Source organism: Dendropsophus ebraccatus, chromosome 4 (genome assembly GCF_027789765.1).
Source record: "Dendropsophus ebraccatus isolate aDenEbr1 chromosome 4, aDenEbr1.pat, whole genome shotgun sequence".
NCBI lineage: Eukaryota > Metazoa > Chordata > Amphibia > Anura > Hylidae > Dendropsophus > Dendropsophus ebraccatus.
In genome coordinates, this window is record NC_091457.1 from 20,777,678 (window position 1) to 20,799,467 (window position 21,790).

At 46.7% G+C, this 21,790-nt stretch overlaps 1 protein-coding gene across 1 annotated transcript; it reads right to left on the minus strand.

The window, feature by feature from the left end:
- Positions 1 to 513: 513 nt before the first annotated feature.
- LOC138789213 (protein kinase C delta type-like) lies at positions 514 to 15,699 on the minus strand. Its single transcript, XM_069967822.1, has 3 exons — positions 15,099 to 15,699; positions 1,058 to 1,776; positions 514 to 810 (listed from the first exon to the last, which is right to left on the minus strand). Exons 1-3 carry the CDS (start codon positions 15,697 to 15,699, stop codon positions 514 to 516), a joined length of 1,617 nt encoding a protein of 538 aa, XP_069823923.1.
- Between the last annotated feature and the right edge of the window lie 6,091 nt (positions 15,700 to 21,790).

Consider the following 21,790-nt stretch of genomic DNA (forward strand, 5'->3'; position numbering starts at 1 on the left):
ATAGCCGGCCATCTCTCACCTCTTTCCCCAGACCCATGACAGCATTGTCATTGACCCAGGGAAATCTAATCACCGGTATATATTCCTGTACTTCACACAGAGTATAAGTCTGTATATAGTACCAGAAGGATGGAATTATTAGAGGCATGGAATTAAAAAACACTAAATCAGTTTATTTCTCTCTCATCCAGCACAGCACTAGGAGCTGGTGCGGTCATGGATGGGAGGAAATCTGGTCACCGGTGTAACAAATCTCCTACATGCCTCATACAGCGCAGATCTTATAGCGCCCCCACCTACCTGTGGTGGTGCCAGCCTACTGGCTTGTTGTGCAGGGGTCCGTCCATGTTCTTCTTCCTGTCCTCTTCCTTCCTGCAGGTGTCGGTGTCCTTGGTGATGCTGAAGACATCTGATGGTGCTTGGGGGTCCGCTCTTCATGGTCTTCAGTCTTTGGATCCTCTTCTGCCAGGTGTTCAGGGTGTCCGCTCGCTCCGATGACATAAGAGTTGGTGTTCAGCCAAAGATCTTCGAGGTGACGAAGGAAAATCCTCGGAATTCGGCCTGGTCCTTGGGTGACAAGCGCTTCTTCTTGACCTCGTCTGCCTCCATGGTGGAAAGACGGAACTTCTCCCTCTTCTTGGCCTTCTTGGTCTTTCGCTGAGGCTTCTTAGATGGTTTACTTACCTCAGGGTTGTTTGGTGGGGTCATCCCGAGGGCTTCCACCGAGACCCAATCGATGCACTGGAAAAACGGATGTTCTCTGATGTTCTGGGCGACTCCCAAGCGCTGAGCAGGATCTCTCTGGAGGAGCTGGAAGGAGAAAAGCTGGGTGTGAATCTCTGGGAAGCTGTAAGTGACAAATCTACCATGTTATACTAAAACTTTTTTTGGTATAATAATTGCCGATTTCTGATAATAACGACCGCATGTAATGTTCATGAACATTATATGCCGCCATCACTATACAATAACAGCAGTTATTCTGCCCAAAAAGACATTGTGGGAACATAGCCGTAACATGTACGATATACGTAACCTATAATAGTAAGACACTGACCTGTATGATGAAGTCTTCGGCGCCGGAGCTGGTGTCATCGAAAAGCGCTGGGTGGTATTCGCGTCGTCCGGTGACCATTTTGTTCATGATGACACCAAAGGAAAACCAGTCTGCTCCGGCGCCATATCCCTCCTCCGCCAGCATCTCAGGAGCCATGTAGCCTTTGGTCCCAGCGCATTCGGTGGCTTTTCGGTCTCCGAAGATGTTCTCAAGGGCGAGGCCGAAATCCGTGATCTTCACATGCCCTGTTTCCGCCACCAGGATGTTCTCGGGCTTGAGGTCTCGGTGGATGACGCCTCTTGCGTGGAGATACTGGATGCCGCACACGAGCTCAGCGGCGTAGAATCTTGCGCTGGGGATGTTCAGCCGCCCGTTCGTCTTCAGGAATTGGTCGAAGTCCCCGCAGCTCACGTATTCCAGCCCAAGTAGAACAAGCATCTTGGTCTGGAATGCAAAGTCTGCGTGGACCAGGAAGGGGCTCCCAGATGCCAGCTGTAGCACTCGGTTCTCCACCATCACATCCGCCTCCTCGATGTCTTCTAGCAGGAGTCGCTTCATGATGACCTTCACCGCGAATCGTTGGCTGGTGACGATGTCTTCTGCCAACACGACCTTCCCGTAATTCCCTTCGCCGAGCACATGGTGGAACTGCAGTCTCTGCCGGATGGTGCTAGAGATGGTGCTCTGGCTGCTGGATGGTCGGACACCGCTGGGACCTCCTAAAAGAGGGAAAAATAAATGGGAGAGATTCTCACACTTGTAATATACATTATTCTCTATGACACCAATTTGTAAAGAGAAACTAAGAGCAAAATCTTATTCTTTTCTGGATATACTTATGAGAGTGTTTGGTGCATTGGGGACTGTACTTTACACCTCTTGAGTTTCTGGCAGGAGGATCAGTGCACCGAGAGGTAAAGCACCAACCCCACAGAGCCAGCCCTAAGCTGCATGGCATCATGGTAGCCAGCCCCCCAGATTATCAGACCCCAGACTGGATCCCAGTCCATCTGACACAGTGCTCTCTGCTGCCACCTCTGTCCATGTCAGGAACTGTCCAGATCAGTAGCAAATCCCCATATAAAAAAACCTCTTCTGATCTCGACAGTTCCTGACATGGACAGAGGTGGCAGCAGTGAGCACTATGTCAGACTGGAAAGAATACATCACTTCCTGTAGGACATACAGCTGCTGATAAGTACTGGAAGACTTGAGATTTTTAAATGGAAGTAAATTACAAATTTATATAATTTTCTGATACCAGTTGATTTGAAGGAAAAAAATTCCACTTAGTTCCTTAGCAATTTTTTCCTTAGCCCCCCAGCAGCTCACACACTATACACATCATCTCCTAAAGCTCGCCGGTTTCCTATTTATTGGACTAGAGATCAGACTGGACTCCAGATCAGACAGGAAGGAGTAACCTGGAGGGTGCTACAGGTTTTGCCCAAACAACTTCCATCATCCACAGCTCTCTAATACCATGATGGGAGTTATCTCTTGGTATAACTTGCTCGGGCACTAGAGTAGCAATCTCCTGTATCTTCCATTATACACATTACCTGCAGGCTGCTTACACTATAGTGTACCTGTCATGGAGTACACTCAGCCCATCAGCGTAACATCCACTCTGCTGCAAGAATTTCAGGTATCCATGGATACGACCATGCAGGGGCGATACTGCATGCAACCCCTATTCTGATCCAATAGGGCTTCTACACAGTACGGACCTGGCGTGGTTGTATCCATGTGTGGTGTCCCACCACTGGTGTTGCTATTGGTTACAACTAGGGATGGTCCGAACCTGCCGAGGTTCGGGTTTGTATGAACCTGAACTCTCAGCATCAGATTCCCGCTGTCTGCCCGCTCCGTGCAGCGGGTGGATACAGCGGGAGGACCGCCTGGAAAACTGGGATACAGCCTATGACTAGGGCTGTATCTCAGTTTTCCAGGCGGTCCTCCCGCTGTATCCACCCTCTCCATGGAGCGGGCAGACAGCGTTAATCATTGCCGAGAGTTCGGGTTCGTACGAACCCAAACCGAACCAGGTTCGGACCATCCCTAGTTACAACCTTCGTAAAAGCCTGTACTTTTTGTGTGGAAGTGGTGATAGAGTGTTAAAGTTTTGCCACAAGATGTCACTGTTGTAAGTATGTGTATTCAGTTATTGCACAGCTGTAGTACTGAAGGGGTTATTGTTTGTTTATATGTCACATGGATCTATAGACCAATGAAAGTACTTTCTTCTTCTATCTTATCATTTCTCTCTTTACTTCTCACTAATGTACTCTTCACCCATTCACAGCACACCTTACAGGGGCTGTAGATAGGAAGTCACATAGGTAGAGAAAGTGTAGTGTCTTTTGTCACTAGACTCTGTAGAGGAAGGACACAAGCCAGAACGCTCTCTACAGCAGTTCAGTTGGGCCCTGGCCCTCTGCCAGGTCCCCAGTCTCAGTGTGCAGTTAGAAGCAGACCTAGGCACATGCAACCTACAGTTTCTTCTTAATTAACTCCACTCAACACTATGCAGTGTTAAACCCTTCACTAGCAAGTCAGAGATCATCTCAACCCACGCTGTGGACAAGGAGAGTCACAGTGCAGGACACTATCCATATAAAGTAAAGGAACTGATAGAGAAAAGTTGCTAGAAGCCTATGAACTCTATGTCGCAGCGCAGGTGTAAGCAGGGAATGCTCAGCATTTCTCTCATCGCAGGTAACAAGGTCTGGGGCTTGTGTCACCCACTAGGACGGGTTCCCTTGACACTGGTAAGGCAATAGGTGTTCAAATGTACAAAAAAGTCAAAACAAGGGCACAAGTATTCTCTCTCACTCTTCTCAAGTATTTACACCTCCGACCTCCGAGCAGAGCACAGTACTACTTGGGTTGGGACTCTGATGACATCCTCCTTTCTACTCTTCTCATTTTCTACTCTCAACACACAACCCAGTCCGCACCACTGTACCACTCTCTATACTCTCACTCCAGATCTGGATCGTGAACCATCAAGTGTCTTTAATTTAATTCTTTTTCCAGTATAACAATTTCACTTATAAAAATCAACAATTTCATAACAATATATCAAAAACCCCTTCCTCCCCCCCCCCCCCCCCCCACACACACACACGAAACACAACTTACGCGACCTCCTCTCTCCCCCATCCCTCCCTCACACTAATCAATCCCTTCATATATTTTAATACATCTTTTCCCATATTCCAAGGTCGGGGCACCAGATGACATCCATTGTCTCACAATAACAAGCCTGGCAAGAAATAAGAGCCTAAGTATGCTCATTCTTTCCCCCCGTTTCGTTCTCAGCTTAGAGGTGTCTCCTAGCATGTAGGTTCGAGCTCAAAATTCCCCCCCACCCTCTTAACGATACATTCACATTCCCGATCCCAATATTCCCTTATAGCCTTGCAAAACCACAGCATGTGTCCTGTGCCCGTTCCCTCCTCCCCACATCTCGGTCGTTCCATTTCTTAATTTTATATAGAAACTTGGGGGTATAGTATAAATGATATAATTTATATTAAACTGAACCATTCTATTACAGTCCGCCTTGGATACCATCTTGATATTTCTTACAATTCCCTCCCATTGAGAGTCTTCAAGTCCCCCTACCTCACTTTCCCATTTTTGCCTACTAGTCTCCCCAATACCCTGTTCTTTCTTCCTAATTGTTCCTTCTTGTAATTTTTTAATCAATAGAGGCGGCTTATATATGATATTATTAATATTCTTAAGACCTTTATTTAAGACCTTTTAAATTCAAACCAATACTGCTCCTCAATCTTAAACTTCTTTCTGACTACATCCCAACTTTTAATACCACTACTGAACCTAATATCGCCTACCTGTTTCAGTCCCGCCCTATGAAGAGATGCTACCACTTCAACACTTCCTGATTCACTTATCAGCATTAATGGTCTAAATGCTTCAGAAGCTCTGGTCCTGGCACAGTGAGATATTGCAGACACTGCTATGTGCAGCATTAGATACTGATCCTCCCCTTATTGTCTATTCTATTGTATTTTAGTATTAGAATAGACATTACATCTGGGGAAGCCGCCTGTCAGGAGCTGCAGCCACCACACAGTGACGCAGAACGAGCGGGGAGAGCTGTCAGTCACTGGTCCCTCTGCTTCTCTGTCCTGCGGCTGCGGCTACTGACAGGCGGCTTCCCCAGATGGAAGGTTTATTCTGGTACTAATATGCAGGAAAATAGACAATAAGGAAAGCTCAGATATCTAACTGCAGGGACCAGGGCTTCTAAAACGCTGTAGTTCCCAACACAACCACTGGGGGCAGCAGAGAGGCCATGTTTCCCCCTTACTGCTGCCAGTCACTAGAAATATGTAAAAATTACATTTTCTTTAATCAAAGTATAGAATTGTATGAATAAAAAAGAAGAAGAAGAAGAAGAATTACCTCCTTGACGTATAATTTCTTTTTCCAATGAGAAATATAATAGAAGATACTGGGGGTTGTAGTCCCATCCAGAATGGGGACATAGTTATCAGACGCACAAAGCACAGAGATCTATTGCTATAAGTGTCTGGCTATATGTTACTGTGTGTGAGGGGGCAGAGGCCATGGCATACTGTTACACTATACATATGGGATGGGACAATCTCTGGGGGCGCTGTACTAGATTATACAGCACTGCTATCACTATGAGGCTGTGTTCACATTATCACTTTATCAGCTCCTGACGTACAAGATAAAGCAGCACTGAGGCCACAAATGGTTTATACCCCCCCCCCCAGTATGTTACATTCTATAGTAATAGGGGAACTCCGAAAAAAAAAACTGGTGCCAGAAAGATAGTATTACAGACTTCCGGTTCCGGCCCCATGCTGTAGAGACGTGCCTCAGCCTCACTCCGCTCCCGGGTCCCGCCTTACTGCAACCCGCACACCCACAACCGATCGGAGGGAAGATTCGGGGGGCTCCCCTTATTCCCCCCACTACGATGGACCGATATATACAAAAAAAGGGCAAACAGCCGCAAGCTGGAGGCAGAAAATCGCGGCGCCTGGACAAAGGGGATTCCAACATGGCGGTGTCTCCCGCCTCAACCCGCGCTACTTCACAGGACAGGTCTGAGAGAGAGTCCTCGGGGGAGAGGAGGACATGGACACGCTGCCAATAAACTATGCAGCCATGGCAGCGGAGGTGGCCAAAAGTATCACTCCTGGCCTGCAAGAATCGGTGTCTACAGCGATCACCAGCACATTGCAACAGGTACAGAGGGAGCTGGCAGCACAGGGTGGGAGATTGGCAGCGGTTGAAGAGAGGCTGCATGTCATGGAGGACAAGGAGGACTCTGTGTCAGCAAAGATCCTTGCTGTGGAAACTGAGAATAGGCGGCTTTGGGATAAAGTGGAGGATCTAGAGAACAGATCCAGGAGGAATAACCTCCGGCTCGTGGGGGTCCCGGAATCGGTGCACCAGAGAGACCTCATTCACCTGTGTGAAACCGTCATTCCTGGTCTGTTGGGGATCACTCACCCATGTAAGTTTGAAAGAGCTCACAGGTTGGGGCCAGACCTTCGACAGGTCCCAGACAAAGGAGTGCCGCCAGGACTGACCCAGTAAGAAAGACCACGTAATGTTATAGTCAGGTACCTTGATTTTACTGACAAAGTCCTCATTCAGCAGGCCTTCCGCAATAGGAGAGATGTCCTTTTGCTCGAGGGTCGGAGGCTACTTATATTTGGTGATTTTTCAGTGGAAGTCTCCAGGAGACGGAAGTTATTTTCCCCATTGTGCACAGCCCTCTTTCGTCAGCAGACGCGATTTGCTCTTCTGTACCCAGCATCACTGAGGGTATTCCACGCAGACGGATCCTATTCCACCTTCACAAATGTGGATGAGGCCAAGGAGGCCCTCAAAGACTACCTGCGCCCAGGGACGCCCAGATCTCATAATGGCTCCCCTCGGCGAGAGAGCCCCCCCTCATTCACCGGCCCCGCACTTGCCCCCGATGATTGGGGCTTGCCGGGATTCGAATGCTTCTATACCTGATCCATGGCATCTTCCTCCCAAGGAGCAAAGAACCAAAGAGGCCGTAGAGGCACCAGTCTGAAGACAGTGCTCCGGGTATCCTTCCTATGACACTACGTTCCACTACCGTTTACCCGTTAAAAGGACCCAAGTTGACAGCCAGGCAGTCTGGCATTCCTCAGGGACATGGACTGGAGATAATTGAGCTGTCGGCTTGTTTGGTTTACATCCTCCCTGACAAGAACATTTGTCCCAGATGTTTTGTTCCTATTCTAGTTGTTACCATCTGCTGCTGGCTGTCTGGGGTTACCTTTTATATCTATATGGTCCACTTGCCTCTCTCCACCATTTTTCCTGTCTCCTATCCCCGTTTCCCTCCCATGTTCCCTGTTCCTCCCAATGTCCCCCCATATCCTAATGCACCTTCCTAGCTTAACTCATCTATTTCCCATTCCTTGTCTTCCCCCTTCCCTTCCTTTTCCCCCCTTCCACCCTTCTTTCCCCCCATACCCTTCCTCCTCCTTCCCTCCCTTCATCCCCCCCCCCCGCTCTCCCGTCTAGCCCTTCCCCTCCCTGTTCTCTTTTTCTCTTCTCTCCCTTCTCCTTCCTCTCGGATATTCTGTTTAGTATCTTCTCCCTCTTCTACTGTAGTGAATATCGTGGTAATTAGCGATTTCATACTCCTCTGGCGTATTGCCAAGCTCTTATATAGGGGCCCGGGGCGGAGGGTGGTTTGGACAGTAGTCAATCAGCTGGGGTACAGTTCCCTACAGCTTGGAAAAAAGCGAAGTCCCTAACCCCGTACTTTCAGGGTCTGAGGCAACATATCACCCTGAGTGGGGTAAAATGGTCATGTTAACTGTGTTATTTGTTATAGTTTTGGGTTGTTGGGAAGGGGGGGGTGGGGGGAGGGATGCTCACGGTCTGTCTCACAAGTTTGGGGGAGGGGTGCAGAGGAAATGCAATTCTATTCCGTTTTATGGTCTGTATTATTTCATGGAATATAAAAGGGCTCCAGTCCCCTCATAAGAGACACATGGTATTGCGCCATCTGAAAAAGTTTTCACCGGACCTTGTCTTTTTACAAGAAACACATTTAGATTCTTCAGACTTTTTCAGAATGCACAAACATTGGGTGGGTCAGGTCTTTGGCTCGGCAGCGGTGGATAGAAAGGCCGGGGTACTGGTCCTAGTAAACAAGGCTTTTAGTTGTGAGATATTGGATGAGTGGTCGGATGACGAAGGGAGGATATGTACACTTCATGTCAAAACACCAGGGGAAGAATTTCTTGCAGTAAATGTTTATGGCCCCAATGATACTAACTCTGCCTTCTTTTCCTCTCTGTCCACCCTAGTTCTTCAGCACCGGGTTCCCCATAAAATTGTTGGGGGGGACTTCAATGCAGTGATGAACTATGTGGAAGATCGGAAATCGAATCACACCAAGTTGGCTCCTCCCCGACAGAGAGACGCCATCTTATCCCCCTGGTCATCTTCAGTGGGAATGGAGGATGTGTGGAGATGGTCTAATCCAAATGCCCGTGAGTTTACTCATTACTCCCACCCAGATGACTCATGGTCAAGGCTAGATTACCTCTTTCTCTCGCCAACTTTCTTGTCCAGGGTGGACCGAATTGAGATCTTAGATCTTGTTATATCTGATCATGCCCCATTAGCCCTCACACTACAAGATATCCATCCTGTAGGGCTCGGATTTCCTATGGAAATTTCCAGTAGGTCTCACTAGAGACGAGAATTTTAAGGCCTTGTTAACCCCTTCAAGACCAAGCCTATTTGGGTCTTAATGACCAGGCTCATTTTTCAAAATCTGACCTGTCTCACTTTATGCGCTTATAGCTCAGTGATGCTTTAACATATGCTAGCGATTCTGAGATTATTTTTTTCGTTACATATGGAACTTTAATTAAGTGGCAAAATTTGGTCACTACTTTGTGTGTTTTTTGTGAAAAACATCAAAATATCATGAAAAATTTAAAAAAAAATTAGCATTTTATGAACTTTGAAATTCTCTGCTTCTAAAAAAAGATGTCGTAAATGACATAAATTACTTACTAAGTCTCATTACCGATATGTCCTCTTTATTCTGTGGGCACACAGTGGGCACACAGCGGGGCTCAGAAGGGAAGGAGTGCCAATTAGCATTTTCCGTGCAGATTTTTCTGAAGTAGTTTCTGAGCGCCAGGTGTTTGCAGAGCCCCTGTAGTGCCAGTGGAGTAAAATCTTGCCATAAGTCACCCCATTTTGGAAAGTGCACCCCTCAAAGAATTCATTTTGGGGTGTGGTGAGCATTTTGAAGCCACAGGTATTAGAGGAAAGTATTCAAAAGTAGACAGTAAAAATGAAAAACTCAAATTTTTCCAATAATATGTTCCTTTAGTTTGAAATTTATCAATTTCACGAGGAACAGGGGAGAAAACTTACCCCAATATATGTAAAGCAGGTTCTCCTGAGTAGAACGGTACCCCAGATGTGGGCATAAACCACTGTATGGGCACCCAGCCGGGCTCAGAAAGGAAGGAGCGCTAATTAGCATTTTCCGTGCAGATTTTTCTGAAGAAGTTTCTGAGCGCCGGGTGCGTTTGCAGTGCCCCTGTAATGTCTACAGAATAGAACCCCCCCAAAAAAGTCACCCCATTTTGGAAAGTATACCCCTCAAAGAATTCATCTTGGGGTAGGATGAGCATTTTGACCCCACAGGTATTAGAGGAAAGTATTCAAAATTGGCCAGTAATAATGAAAAACTCGATTTTTTCCAATAATATGTTGGTTTAGTTTGAAGTTTCAAAATTTCACAAGGAACAGGAGAAAAAATGTACCCCAAAATCTGTAACGCAAGTTCTCCTGAGTACAACGGTACCCCATATGTGGGTATAAACCACTGTATGGGCACACAGCGGGGCTCAGAAGGGAAGGAGTGCCAATTTGCTGGAGCAAAACCGCAGCTAGTAATAGTTATTAGAATAGCGCAGTTACTAAAGTACAATAAAAAAAATTAGATTACAGGTAATGTGGGGTGGTTACGGGTAATCTGGAGGTGGTTACGGACAGTCTGGGGTGGTGACGGGCAACCTGGGGTAGTTACAGGCAACCTGGGGTAGTTACAGGCAACCTGGGGTGGTTAAAGGCAACCTGGGGTGGTTAGAGGCAACCTGGGGTGGTTATAAGAAACTTGGGTTAGTTACAGGCAACCTGGGGTGGTTAGAGACAACCCGGGTTGGTTACGGGCAACGTGGGGTGGATACGGACAACCTGCTGTGGTTACAGACAATCTAGGGTGGTTACAGGCAACCTTCGGTGGTTACGGGAAACATGAGGTGGTTACAGGCAACGTGGGGTGGTTACGGCAACTTGGGGTGGTTACGAACAATCTGGGGTAGTTACGGCAACCTGGGGTGGTTAGAGGCAACCTGGGGTGGTTAGAGGCAACCTGGGGTGGTTACAAGAAACTTGGGTTAGTTACAGGCAACCTGGGGTGGTTACGGACAATCTGGGGTGGTTAGAGACAATCTGGGGTGGTTACAGACAATCTGGGGTGGTTAGAGACAATCTGGGGTGGTTACAGACAATCTGGGGTGGTTACAGACAATCTGGGGTGGTTACGGACAATCTGGGGTGGTTAGAGACAATCTGGGGTGGTTACAGACAATCTGGGGTGGTTACAGACAATCTGGGGTGGTTACAGACAATCTGGGGTGGTTAGAGACAATCTGGGGTGGTTACGGACAATCTGGGGTGGTTACAGACAATCTGGGGTGGTTACGGACAATCTGGGGTGGTTACAGACAATCTGGGGTGGTTACGGATAAACTAAAGTCCTTATAGATAATCTGCGGTGGGTATCACTTTTTATCCCCTGTCACCAATCATTTATGGTGACAGGGGATAAAAAGTGCCGGCGGCACATGGCACAAGCGATCAGCGGTATATAGTATATACTGCTGATCGCTTGTACCGGGATCCCACAGGGGGGTGGCGGAGAGCATGGGGCTTTTATTCATTTTTCTTTTTTGATCACTGTGAACAGACATTAGTCTGTTCACAGTGATGGTGGCGGCTATCTTGGATCTGATGGCCGCCGCGGGGAGGGGGGTTAGTGACTGGGGCACTAGGGGGGCTGATCTGGGGTCTGATTTTACTTATTTCATCTCCCCCCACCGTGGATTCGTGGCAGCACACTCCGGGGGGTGGGGGTGAGAGATCTTTGAGATCACACAGGGAGGGGGGGCCGGGGGAGGGGATCACCACCACTCTGCAGGACTTCCCTCTCGGGTGTCAGCGATGCTGACCCTGAGTCCCGGAAGGGGAAGGGATGCGGCGGGCGGCATTACTTCATTCATAGCTCCGCTCCGCTCCGGGTGTCTGGTAGTTATGAATGAAGTAATGCCGCCCGCTGCATCCCCTCCCGGGACAAGGTCGGCATCGCTGACATACGGGGGGGGGGGGTGATGTTGGATGCAGGGACCCATCACACAGTGCTGACGCCGGCCCAGCCCATGTCACTGGTGACCGGCACTGAGCCCCCACAACCCCTGGTACAGCAGGCTCAGGGGACCTGGAGCGTGGTGGGACGCAGAGCACTAAACCCCGATTGGCTACACGCTAGCCAGCCAGTCAGGGTTCAGTGCTCTTCTGCTAAGAAGCAGGAAAGCCAGACGCCGGCCGGGTATGGTGACGTCACCGAACCGGAAGAAGAGGATCCGCGAGTCGCAGGTCACGTGACCAGACCGGAGATCTCCTTGGGGGGCCAATAAAGGACTGGTAAGTATATTAGGAAAGGGTTTACCTTGGTTAACCCTTTCCATAGCTAATTTATTGATTTTTCCCGGAATACCCCTTTAAGCATCGGGACATAAAACAAATTAATTCGGCATTTACAAAATTTATATGGGGGGGGGGGGATGCCCACGCGTAGCCCTTAAAAAATTGGTCTTTTTTCGGGATCGGGGGGGATTGAACTTCCCGGACATCCGGCGCTATAACCTGGCATGTCTGCTCAGGCATGGGATAGACTGGATGAGGGGTGGAGGAGCTTTCACTAATGTGAAGTTGGAGGAGGCGATGGCAACCCCCTGGCCGCTTCCGGCTTTATTATATACTAAACTGCCGGCTATCCCCCCCCCCCCCCATTAAGAGATGTACCCTGTTGCGGACACTATTATTGCATGGAAGACATGCCTAGGGGATATGAAATTACCATATGCAATCGGCAGAGGTATGCCAATTTGGTCCCACCCTGAACTGCGGAAAGAGGCGAGTAATAGGTTTTCCCAGGAAGGGACGCAAAAGGGCATCACTAAAGTCTCCCACATCCTCCACGACCATGAACATAGATATCTTGGGTTTGCTGAATTACAGGCAACATATTCTCTGGGCTCGGGCCATTTTTTGTTATACAACCAGGTGACATCCTTTCTACAGGCACGATGTAGGGATTTCAATTCCTTCTTCAAGTCGAACTTTATAGAAGATGCTATTAGAGTGGAAGTGCCTATACACTCTCTATCTTACCTTTATTGGGCCCTTAGACAGCAAGTCACCAAGCTTGAGACATGGCATGTTTTTAAATACTGGGAGTCCTACTTTGATAAAGAGGACCTCACTAAACCCATAATAGATGGCTGGCTGGCAGTGCGTAAGGCAGTGATAAATGAGACCTGGAGGGAATCTCAGTATAAAATCATGCATCACACAACCTATGGGTTTACCCTCCCCAGGACTCCAGTGAACCCGGAGCGCATTGAGGCCGGCCCTGACTGTAATGCCAGATGCACGGACCTGGTACATGGTCTAGTCACATGCCCCCTGTCCAGACATTTTTGGGTCTCCTTGATGTAACATGTTTTTATTTTCATTAATTATTGTGTCGCTTCCGGCCTACGTTGGGCCGGTTGGCATATACTGTCAACTTACCATTACGGTGGGATTTCCCGTCCATCGTGTTTGTATCATAAATATGTTAAAAATGATTAAAAATATATATTTTTTAAAAGATAGAATTACAGTACTTATCAGCTGCTGTATGTCCTACAGGAAGTGGTGTTTTCTTTCCAGTCCGACACAGTGCTCTATGCTGCCACCCCTGTCCATGTCAGGAACTGTCCAGAGCAGGAAAGGTTTTCTATGGGAATTTGCTGCTACTCTGGACAGTTCCTGACATGGACAGAGGTGGCAGCAGAGAGCACTGTGTCAGATTGGAAAGAATACACCACTGCAGGACATACAGCAGCTGATAAGTACTGGAAGACTGGAGATTTTTAAATCCCCCCACAACCAGTATTTGTTTTTCCCACAATTGTTACAACCAGAGCAATATAACATACTATATTACTTTCATCCCAGTGTGAATGGGGTTAAAAAAAGTGGAAAAACTACTGAATGATGGAAACATTTTTTTATCCTTTTTCAAAGCTACAATTCGTTCTGTCACTGAGGGGTAAAACAGACGTAACACATGGGAGCGGGAGGCGCCAACAAGATTTACTGAAGACAAAGATTTAAAATCTACAATAAAGAAATTGACATTTTTGCCATTTTCCCAATTTTGATGCAACTTTTAAGCCTTGTTGTGTCTGTGTGATTCCCGGAGTGACGGCTGTGTGATCCCAGGTCTCCTTCTCCATGGCTTCTCTATGAGATACTGGATGGGAGTTTCAGTGAGATGCATAGAGAAGGGGATTCCTGGTCACACAGCAGCCGCTGTAGGATTCTGACAGTCATGAGGGGGAGCAGCAGGACCGGAGCGTCTCATCTATCCATCAGTAACCTCCTATCTTATGTGTTACATCTGCCCGGTATCAGTAGTGCGGTGTCAGCCGCTAGGCTTTGCCCCTATTATCCTGATGCTCCCCTGCCCTCTTCTGTTTTGATGGGAACCTGTAACATTAAAGGGGAACTCTGGCTAAAAAGAAAGTTTTCAAATCAACTGATGTCAGAAAGTTCTACAGATTTGTAATTTACTTCTATTTAAAAATCTTCAGTCTTCCAGTACTTATCAGCTGCTGTACATCCTGCAGGAAGTGGTGAATTCTTTCCAGTCTGACACAGTGCTCTCTGCTGCCACCTCTGTCCATGTCAGGAAATGTCCAGAGCAGGAAAGGATTTCTATGTGGGATTTGCTCCTGCTCTGGACAGTTTCTGACATGGACAGAGGTGGCAGCAGAGAGTACTGTGTCACACTGGAAAGAATACACCACTTTCTGCAGGACATACAGCAGCTGATAAGTACTGGAAGACTGGAGATTTTCATATAAATGTAAATTACAAATCTTTTAAACTTTCTAATATCGGTTGATGTAAAAGAAAAAGCATTTCACCAGAGTGACACTTTGAGTTTGCACAAGGAGCCGGAGGATAGATAGTTTCAAAAGATTTAGTATAATTTATTTATTATAATTTATTAAAATCTACATCCCTGCTCCTTCTCTGTTTAGCCATCCAGTGGGCTGCTAGCAGAAAGGACGGCATTTCAGGGTCACACATTGTAACATACAGAAAAGCAAAAAATTATCGAGCCAATGATTTATATCAACAAATAACAAAAGTTATACTGCAGGAAACGCTGTGTACCATCTATACATCACATAATAACTTACTGTCACAATGTGGGGACTCTATGGTATATTACAGACCACACCTCTTTACCGTAGGCCACACCTCTTTACCGTAGGCCACACCTCTTTACCTTAGGCCTCATCTTTTTGTAAAATACATAAGTAATCTGGTGGCAGTGTGGCCGGTGTATTGGAGAAATTGGAGCAATAGTTGAGAAACATTCAGCATAGTAACCCCCCCCCATATTATAGTTGTATTATATAGGCCATGTGCCCACTACAGGACCATAGATAGGAATGGCGGCCGTCTCGTAACATCATGATCACTGTTACGAAAAAGCCGCCAGTCCCCACTATGATCCTGTACTGGGAACATAGCCATAATGTGCTGAGTACATGATAACCCCCATATGTCCCAGGCATATACATATATACGTGTACATATAGGGGTGTACCTGAGCCGGCCTGGTCTTCCTGCTTTTCTTCTTTCTTCTGGATCTTCATTGGCGGCTTCTTCTCTTCCACTGCAGAATCCAGGATGTGCCTCTTCTTGGCCTGTCTCTTCCCCGCCATGTCTTCCTTCTTCTCCTGTCTGGCCTCTCCATGGTTGGACTTCTCAGAGCTCCTCTTCCTCCTCCTCTGGCTCTTCAATGAAGTCTTCTCATCGTCCGATGAGTCCAAGATGGGTCTTCTCTTCCTCGCCATGTCTTCCTTCTTCTGTCTGTTCTCTCCATGGTTGGACTTCTCAGAGCTCCTCTTCCTCCTCCGCTGGCTCTTCAATGAAGTCTTCTCATCGTCCGATGAGTCCACGGTGCATCTTGGTGTCTTCTCAGAGCCCAAGGTTTCCCGTCTCCTCTTCCTCCCTTGGCTCGTCACTGAAGTCTTCTCACGATCCGATGAGTCCAAGATGAGTCTTCTCCTCTTCCTCGCTGCCTTTCTCTTCATAATCTCCTCCTGGTCCTCCATGTTGGCGCTCTGCCTTGGTCCAGTAAACAACTCTCTCTGTCTCCTAGCAACAGTCACTGATAACATCTCAGCTGCCCTGGCCGCATGCATGGCAATGGTCATGTGATCAGTGAGTGATCCCATTCACCTCTATGGGCTATAGGGATATGGATTACAAGTAGTATAATGGCGGCTTCACTTTGGTTCCCACAAGGACTGATTCTACATGTATAGGTGATAGAAAACCATTGGGGAGATTTATCAGCCGTCTTATAGTGAGATTCTCCTTATTGTCCATAGTAACCAATCACAGCTCAGCTTACAAATACTGATGAGCTCTGATATAATAAAAGCCGTCCTGTTATTGGTCCTTGGGGACTGGAGTTGGGGAACACGGCCTTAGAGGCCTGGACTATGCATTGGTCAGTATGCTGTAATACTATGTGTATTGCCGGGTACTGTACATTGCTGATTCCCTCTTACAGTTTGTCTATGGCAGAATATACCAGTGTAGCCTCATTGTAGCCTCAGAGGCCGCAGATGGCCCCATGGATGACATTACAGCAAGTCTCTACCCAGTTCTGTCACTGAGGCTGTTTGGACACTGGAAGTAACTGGCACACGGCTTTTACCATCTAGATGCCACAGTAACCAGCGACTTTCCTCTTACTGCTGCCAGTCACTGGAAATATACAAAAAAATAAAATCATATTTTCTTTAATAGTTTGTTTTTATAAATAATAATAATAATATATATATATATATATATATATATATATATATATATATATATATATATATATAGTGTTAAGAGTGGAAATAATACGGCACATGCTGCAGGACATACAGCAGCTGATATATACTAAAAGACTTGAGATTTTTTTATAGAAGTTATGTACAGCGAATAGGGGCTGGGGATGTCCATGAAGCATGTCCGTAAACCATGTCTGTAAGAAAGAGCTCAGGCAAGATGGCCGCCCCACAATAACATGAAATGAAAACAAACCAACAATGTGAAGAAAAAATCATGTTCCAGTATCTGGACCTATTCACTAACAACAAATCTAGTCCGTCCATCTAATACTCCCTGGTAGTGTAACAGAAAGCGCTGTGTGTGGTATGGTAGGGCGGTCACCTCTTGCGAGAGAGAATATAAATGTATGTGATATAATTTGCTGTATCAGGTCAGTCACAGTGGGCGGAGAATATCTGATGGGGGGAGCAGGTCGGACGTGAGCGGTGGGAGTCCATCATCACCACACTGTGTGCTACAGAGATGTGAGGTGGACGTTGCCTGCCAGGTGGTTACAGTTAGATTGGTTCCCGAGAAATAAAAGCTGTGGCCGATCACCACCCAGCAAATAGAGCTTTGATTATTATGGGGCCTTGATGCCGTTTTCTAAAGCAGCTAATATTTTTTAAGCATGGAAACCCCCTTTAAGTAAACCATCTCTGTTGTGCGTAGAGGTAGGGAGTAGTTTAAACAGAGTGACCTCTAATACACACCAACCACTGAGAGAGAGAGAGAAAGAGAGAGAGAGAGAGGTGTCATGGACTGGAGGCCAATGAGTCCTGTCTGTGTCACCAAGGATCCCGCTTCCATCCCAGATCACTAGAATTCCATTCTATTCAGTAAGAGAATAAAATGCTTCCATACTGCCAGTTCTGCTTCCATCAGGTGTCAGAGGAGCCAAGAGGAAAAGGACATAGAAAAATCTGAATTCCTTGGATTGCTGATTACCAGTAAGGGGGTGTCGGTGACTGGTCCTATAATTGTGACTGCTACACCCCAAAATTTACAAAACCTACTGACAGAAATAGCTTATTATTCTATACAAGCTGCCATTCTATTCCTACTAAATCTTCCTGACAATATTCACTAACGTCTTTTTTGTCTGGCGGCCCTACACACAATATACAGTCTGCGTCCGCCCCTGCGTATGTGCAGTGATCATCAATTCCTGAATCCTGCATTGGCCGAACCCTTATAGACGGCCCAACAGTTCATGGTTATTGGCCGCACATTTACTGTCGGTGATTGATCAGCTGATCACTATATGAGACTATTGGGGAGGGCTGGCTACTATATAAGAGACTATGGGGGAGGGCTGGCTACTACATGAGACTATTGGGGAGGGCTGGCTACTACATGAGACTATTGGGGAGGGCTGGCTACTACATGAGACTATTGGGGAGGGCTGGCTACTATATGAGACTATTGGAGAGGGCTGGCTACTACATGAGACTATTGGGGAGGGCTGGCTACTACATGAGACTATTGAGGAGGGCTGGCTACTATATAAGACACTATGGGAGAGGGCTGTCTACTATATGAGACTATTGGGGAGGGCTGGCTACTATATGAGACTATTGGGAAGGGCTGGCTACTATACAAAAAAGACTATGGGAGAGGGCTGGCTACTATATGAGACTATTGGGGAGGGCTGGTTACTACATGAGACTATTGGGGAGGGCTGGCTACTACATGAGACTATTGGGGAGGGCTGGCTACTATATGAGACTATTGGGGAGGGCTGGCTACTATACAAAAAAGACTATGGGAGAGGGCTGGCTAGTATATGAGACTATTGGGGAGGGCTGGCTACTACATGAGACTATTGGGGAGGGCTGGCTACTATATGAGACTATTGGGGAGGGCTGGCTACTATATAAGAGACTAGGGGGAGGGCTGGCTACTATATGAGACTATTGGGGAGGGCTGGCTACTATATAAGAGACTATGGGGAGGGCTGGCTACTATGAAAGAGACTATTGGGGAGGGCTGGCTACTATATGAGACAATTGGGGAGGGCTGGCTACTATATGAGACTATTGGGGAGGGCTGGCTACTATATAAGAGACTGTGGGGGAGGGCTGGCTACTATATAAGAGACTGTGGGGGAGGGCTGGCTACTATATAAGAGACTATGGAGGAGGGCTGGCTACTATATGGGACTATTGGGGAGGGCTGGCTACTATATGAGACTATTGGGGAGGGCTGGCTACTTTATGGGAAACTTGGGGGGCTGGCTACTATGTGGGGCAATTTTTTTTGGGGGGCTAATATATAGGTTGGGGTGTAATCATATCATAGCAATTTATCATGTCATTTATCATAGTGCACGGGGCTGGGAGACGCACACCACTGACAGTGCCAAGAACAACGCACGCTGCTCTGACAGTGCCAGCACCGCAGCATTCGTGCTTCAATAATTATCTAGGTTGGCCCGCGACTTTGTCCAATTTTTTTAATTTTGGCGCACTGTGTATTTGAGTTTGACACCACTGGATTAGATATAGTGGGGGTCATGTTGTTGGATCTGTAGTAGATAAATCCCGACACTCACAATAAGGTAATGATTCTTTTATTAAAGTGATTCAAGCAGGTACATGTGAGAGGACGTGTTTCGGCCTATAGCCTTCATCAGCGCCTAAACACGTCCTCTAACATGTACCTGCTTGAATCACTTTAATAAAAGAATCATTACCTTATTGTGAGTGCCGGGATTTATCTTCTACAGTGCGTGGGTTTTCCTCCTACCACGAGCACCACTCACTGGACAGAGTGCCGTCTTCTACCTAACTATGTTATTTTTTTTTCTTTCAAAAAACTTTTTATTGTCACATCCATAAATACAAAAAAGTTTTACACACAAACAAGTTATCCAGTTTTCCCCTTTTTCCAATACCCCCCTCCTCCCTTATCCCTTCCCCTCCCCCCCCCCTTCCCCAGGTGGTCCTCCAATACTCAAACCCGACCAGACCAGTGTTTCTATTTTCACTCCTACTTTCTTCTTCACTACTCTCTTCCTCTTTCCCATACCTTTTCATACTTAACATACTGTTTTACCAAATTATTCCAAGTCTCTGCTCGTAATATTTCATTTGTATTCCAACTCCGTACAATCATAAGTCTTGCCACAAACAATCTCCTACCCAACACTTCCTTTTTTTTCCTATCCATTCCCGCCATTTGTGAATCATCTCCCAATATTATCAATGCTGGATACGGTACTATTCTATATTCCAGTTCTTCTTCTACTGCCTTTATTATTTCCCGCCAGAATTTTCCCAGGGCCGTACATGTCCAAAAGATGTGCAGCCAATCTTCTACCTCTTCCCCACATCTTGCACAGTCGGCCGTGGATCTTTTGCCTATTTTTACCAGAAAAGAGGGAGTGTAGTACAAACGGTGCAGAACATGAAGCTGCACCATCTGGTGATTTTGGTTTACCGACACTTTCTTAACATTTTTTAATATACTCTCCCATTGCCCCTCGACATTTTACCTAATTCCTTCTCCCATTTCCCCCTACATCCCATTTCCATCTTCCCCTGATTTTCATCCATTAATTTCCCATATATTCGTGATACTCCCTTTTTAATACCCATACCTCTACTTAGGAGTGATATTATTTCCGGAGTAGTTCCCACTATAAGCAACTCTCCATTCTCAGTATCCCCAACGGCATGCTTCAGCTGTTCATATTCGTACCATTCTTTCCCCTCCAGACCAAACTCATCCCTCAAATGCTGCCAAGTTTTCAATTTCCCGTCTCGGAAGGCATCTTTTACTTTACTAATCCCTGCTCTTTTAAGATTTTTAAGTATTCCTAATTTACATATTTCCCTCAATCTGTTGTTATTCCATAAGGGTGTAATATCTATCGCATTTTTGACCCCCAATAGCTTTTTAAGATTCCTCCATACCTTTACTAGCATAGATACCGCGGGATACTTACTCCATTCTAACTCTTCTAAAACTCCCACTTCTAACATCCCCATCATACCGTCGTGAACCCTACCTAACCTTCCCTCTAAATATTTATACAATTCCACTCCCCTCCTATTCCCTAAATAATTTAATTGCGCAGCTAGGAAGTACAGCCTCATGTCCGGCAACCCCACTCCCCCCTCTCCTTTCGGCAGGCAAAGAAATTTTTGTCGCAATCTTACTCTCTTCCTCCCCCAAATAAGTTTATTTAACATTGCTTCTATTTTTTTTAAAGATATTCTCCTCTATCCATACTGGAGTAGCACAGAATATATACAGTAGCTTGGGCAGGATTATTGTTTGGGCAAGCATGACTCTATCCGCTTTGGAGTGTATAAGGTTTATCCATATATCTACTTTATCATTTATAGTTCTTAATACCTTATATGTGTTGTTTCCATGAAATTCGCTGATCTTTCCTGACATCTCTATTCCCAAATACCTAAAACTTTCTCCCTGTTTCAACACTTTCATCTTCCCATATCTCTCTCCCCCCTCCCCTCCCTGGTCCTCTAATATAGGCAAAAGAATGGATTTATCCCAATTTATTTTTTAACCCTAACCTAACTATGTTATTAGATCTGTGTCTCCTGCTGATCTGAGGAAGGGGTTGGGGTTCTGCTTTACAGACCCCCTATAGTATTTCTGAGCGCTGGTCACATGGTCCAGGGAAGGGCCCGGAGCGGAGCTGATAACTCTCTAATAAAGGAGTCAGTAGGTGGGTGAGATGTGCTGCAGTGTACAGCATGGAGGAGGCTGATGGCCGCAGGAGAAAACATGACATGGGGAAGCTGATCCCTCCATTACCCTTACCCCCTCCCCTCTTCCCACATACCCCCCCCCTTTCCATCCTTCCCACAAAGAAGACAGAGACCTGGTTCTTTGGAAAGTTTTGGCCACAGCAGCCAAATTTTATTAATAAACGTACAAAACATAAAAACATTATGCAACAATGACCTAGAACGGGAAGGAGGTCCTTGAGGCTAAAACTACAACCGGCCACCCATAACTGTGCCACAAAATATCAGGCTATTACCCCTCATATCCGACCCCCAGCCGGTTCCCCCAGGCTCAGGAGCCCTACCACAAGTCCAAAGGCACTGGCCGATTGTCCACAAACCATTACTCCCCGGGACACCACCCAGTCAGGAGCCCAGCCTCCTCCAAGGCCCCCCCGATAATCCTTAATAAAATGAGGGGGAATGGGGGTGCACCTCACCTCGTGTACCCCCCCTTATACTCCATTTTTCCAACCCCAAGGACCCCCTAACCCGCCAGCCGCTGCTATGACAAAATGACAACCCAACCCCCACCCCGAACTACCCAACGACGACCCGAACAATCCAGCTATCCCCAACTAAGGGAGGGAGGGCGGGACTCTTCACTGCTGCTCCGCATGTGCTGACCAGATCCAGGAAGAGGCAGTAA